The 2,758-nt window shown below is 43.2% G+C and overlaps 1 protein-coding gene across 2 annotated transcripts in view; it reads right to left on the bottom strand.

Annotated features, from left to right (window-relative positions):
- chrna8 (cholinergic receptor, nicotinic, alpha 8) overlaps window positions 1-1,230 on the bottom strand; it is a 54,325-nt gene extending 53,095 nt beyond the window's left edge. Inside the window, exons 1-2 of one of the 2 annotated variants that reach the window (XM_035420051.1) lie at window positions 997-1,230; window positions 745-875 (exon numbers count right to left, since the gene is read on the bottom strand). In XM_035420051.1, the coding sequence (XP_035275942.1) occupies window positions 745-814 (70 nt within the window). In that variant the 5' untranslated portion in view covers window positions 815-875; window positions 997-1,230. The remainder of the gene's footprint in view (window positions 1-744; window positions 876-996) is intronic. The other variant, XM_035420050.1, reaches the window with a different exon arrangement.
- Between the last annotated feature and the right edge of the window lie 1,528 nt (window positions 1,231-2,758).

Genomic DNA, 2,758 nt, shown 5'->3' with positions numbered 1-2,758 from the left:
GCGAGACCAGATGTTGGCTCGGTATTAAAAGGTCGGTGCGCCAAAGGGTGAATCCCCCGGAACACGCGCTGTAGTACGCACACTGATATCTCCGCTGCTCTCTCTATCTTTCTCTCTCTAATAAACAATCCGTTAGCAACAAAGTAAATTGCCTTTCTTTCCCTCATTTAAAATATATTACGGCAGGGTGTCCTGCTATGTAACAGAGGGCTGCTGAAATTGGTACAAATGCACAATACCCGTTATGGAAATGAGTGAAATCCCCCAAAACAGTATTGCACTGTGTAAACAACAGAAGCAAACCGACGCGAACGTCATATGCCACAATCCAAAGGCTGGCATTAGATTCTACATTTTAAAAGGACGCGTAAGCTTGAGTACACTCTGTAGCTACAAAAAAAACATTTTAAAAGTTAAAAATGTATCATAATACACGAATTGTTACCGCACCTCAGAGAGTAGAGAAGTCACTTTTTAAGTGATGTTGAAGCACTTAAGTAATTTTCTTATAGTTCGAGGCATAGCAAGTATCAAATGATTGATTTGACCGGTACCGGTCCTGTCAAGTCCGGTGCAGTTACATGCAATGCTTTTAGATGCACTGACTTCACTATCAAACATTTTACATGTTTGTTACTGATTATTAAAAGCAACGAAAGGTCGACCACCGGCATACATCGCAGGTAAAGGAATGAAGATTTACACAGGTTGATTAAGCGAGACAAAAGTTAAGTCATAGCCAACCTTTGAAGAGAAGCGACGTCCACACATAGAATCCAATGTAAGAAAATCCCCAGAACTTCCGATGCTGCATCTTTTCCCCTTCAGTAAAAGGAATCCGCCGTATCGTCGTGTGCAAATTGGCAAATTGGAGTCTGACGGAGAGGAACAGGATATTAACATTTGTTTGGAGACAGAGGACATAAACTCTCTCTCCAACCCTCCACCCCCGCTACACTCTCTCTCACACACTCACACACACACGCACACACTCACATTGGTTTGCCCGTTCACGTCCAACTTGACGCTTCAAGCAGTAACTTGAAACAAGTCCGGTTTACCTGTATATTAGTCCTCCGATGGCATTGCGATACTCTCGAATGTTTTTTTTAATGCGCGTGCATATTACTATTCCGGTTATGACCGGCGTCTGCACTCGAACGCGCTTACGGTAGACGCCAGTCATGGAATGTCTGTGCTTCCCCGAAGTGATGTAGTTTATGCCCGTGTGTGTGGAAGTCTTCCAGGTATGCGTCTCATGCAACGCGGGTGACTGCTTCAAAGTTACTTCGTGAATAAAAAAAACCCGGATGAGTAGGACAGAACGATCACCCCGCTAAAACGTGCCAGTAATTAGATAATTCAAACTGGAAATTGCAGAAATATTTTTTAACCTTAAAGCAGCAAGGAGTTCGCAAATAAGAAGACAGGTGAATTTATGTCGATCAAATACTTTAACTGATCAAGTAACTGCCTGGGGGAAGGGGGGGACAATATAACCTGTGGCTATACCAAACCAGCGTTGGGGTTCCCTGGTTTATGCAGTGCCGCCATCCGGTTTACTGCACGCCTGGACTCTAAATTCACAGGGACCGCTGCAACAGCACACTTCTCCTTGAGAAACATTGAGACTGACAATTCCCATTCTCTGTCAGGGGTGCCGAGCATTCACTGACCGGTTGAGGAGGAAGCACATTCACGAGGTCGGCTCAAACGTCTCTCGGCATTGTTGCAAACATACAGCCGCGGGGAGCACGCGGCTTTAAGTGTCGCGACTGCACGTTTTTTCCCGCTATCACAGTCTTATAGGGCTGCAGTTTGGGGTCACGACTGTGTTTGGTAAAATAAAATTAAATTAAATTAAATAAAAAACGGAACAGCAAAGTTGTTAGCTAATGTTTCACTTATGTTATAGTACACTCTCAGGGGAGAGAAGGTTCCAAAAGGCTCGTCTGTGACAACATAAAGAACTAAAAAATGTTCTCCTGTGAAGACAGGTCAAAGAATCGGTTTTTCTGAGGAAAACCAGCAATAGCCAGCATTGAGTAACATTCACACACGGCCCCCGAACGGATCCTGAAGTGCTATAGGAGCTCTCCACCCGTGCGAGGTGCTGAATTAACACCCCGTTCCATTCACGCGCTCCAGAACAGTGACAGACGAAGGCTGAAGGTTTCTGCCCAGCTGTGAGCAGGAGCAAACCCTGTCACTCACCAGACCGCGTCAGTTTTTTAAATCTCACCGAAATGTACAGATTAACGGTGTATATACACCCGTGTTTGACTAAAACTTCACAAAATGCATTTTATTGTCTGATTTTTTTTCTCGTTGGGAGCAGCCCGTGGAACACACGCCCTGCGTGAAGGTGAGTCCCAAAGCGTTCAGCTGAGAAATCTCATTTACACCCACACAGCCTCCCTCTCTAAAGGACTGGAGAAAACAAAGCATCCAAATGTGTACACTTCTTTCTTCAAAAGGAAGAAAGGAGCAAGGAGTAGCTTTCCTTTTTAAAAAGCGATTTTAAATCATTTTTTAAATAGTATGCTGTTTTATGGCGAATTGTTTATTTTCATTTATTTATTTATTTATTTATTTATTTATTGGTTGCCATATGTCTGTGATTTGTGGAAAGTCCAAGTGCATTTTTTTCATTTCCTCATAAATAAATAAAGAATCCCCTTTTTAGTGAAATGCTGAGCCCTGTTATCGTTCAGGAAGGTGATTCACGTTTTCAGCTCATGCATCATTCATAAAGTTC

The sequence above is a fragment of the Anguilla anguilla genome, chromosome 5, assembly GCF_013347855.1.
Source record: "Anguilla anguilla isolate fAngAng1 chromosome 5, fAngAng1.pri, whole genome shotgun sequence".
NCBI classification, from domain to species: domain Eukaryota; kingdom Metazoa; phylum Chordata; class Actinopteri; order Anguilliformes; family Anguillidae; genus Anguilla; species Anguilla anguilla.
The sequence above is the reverse complement of the archived record's forward strand: the minus strand, read 5'-3'. Positions and strand labels throughout refer to the sequence as shown.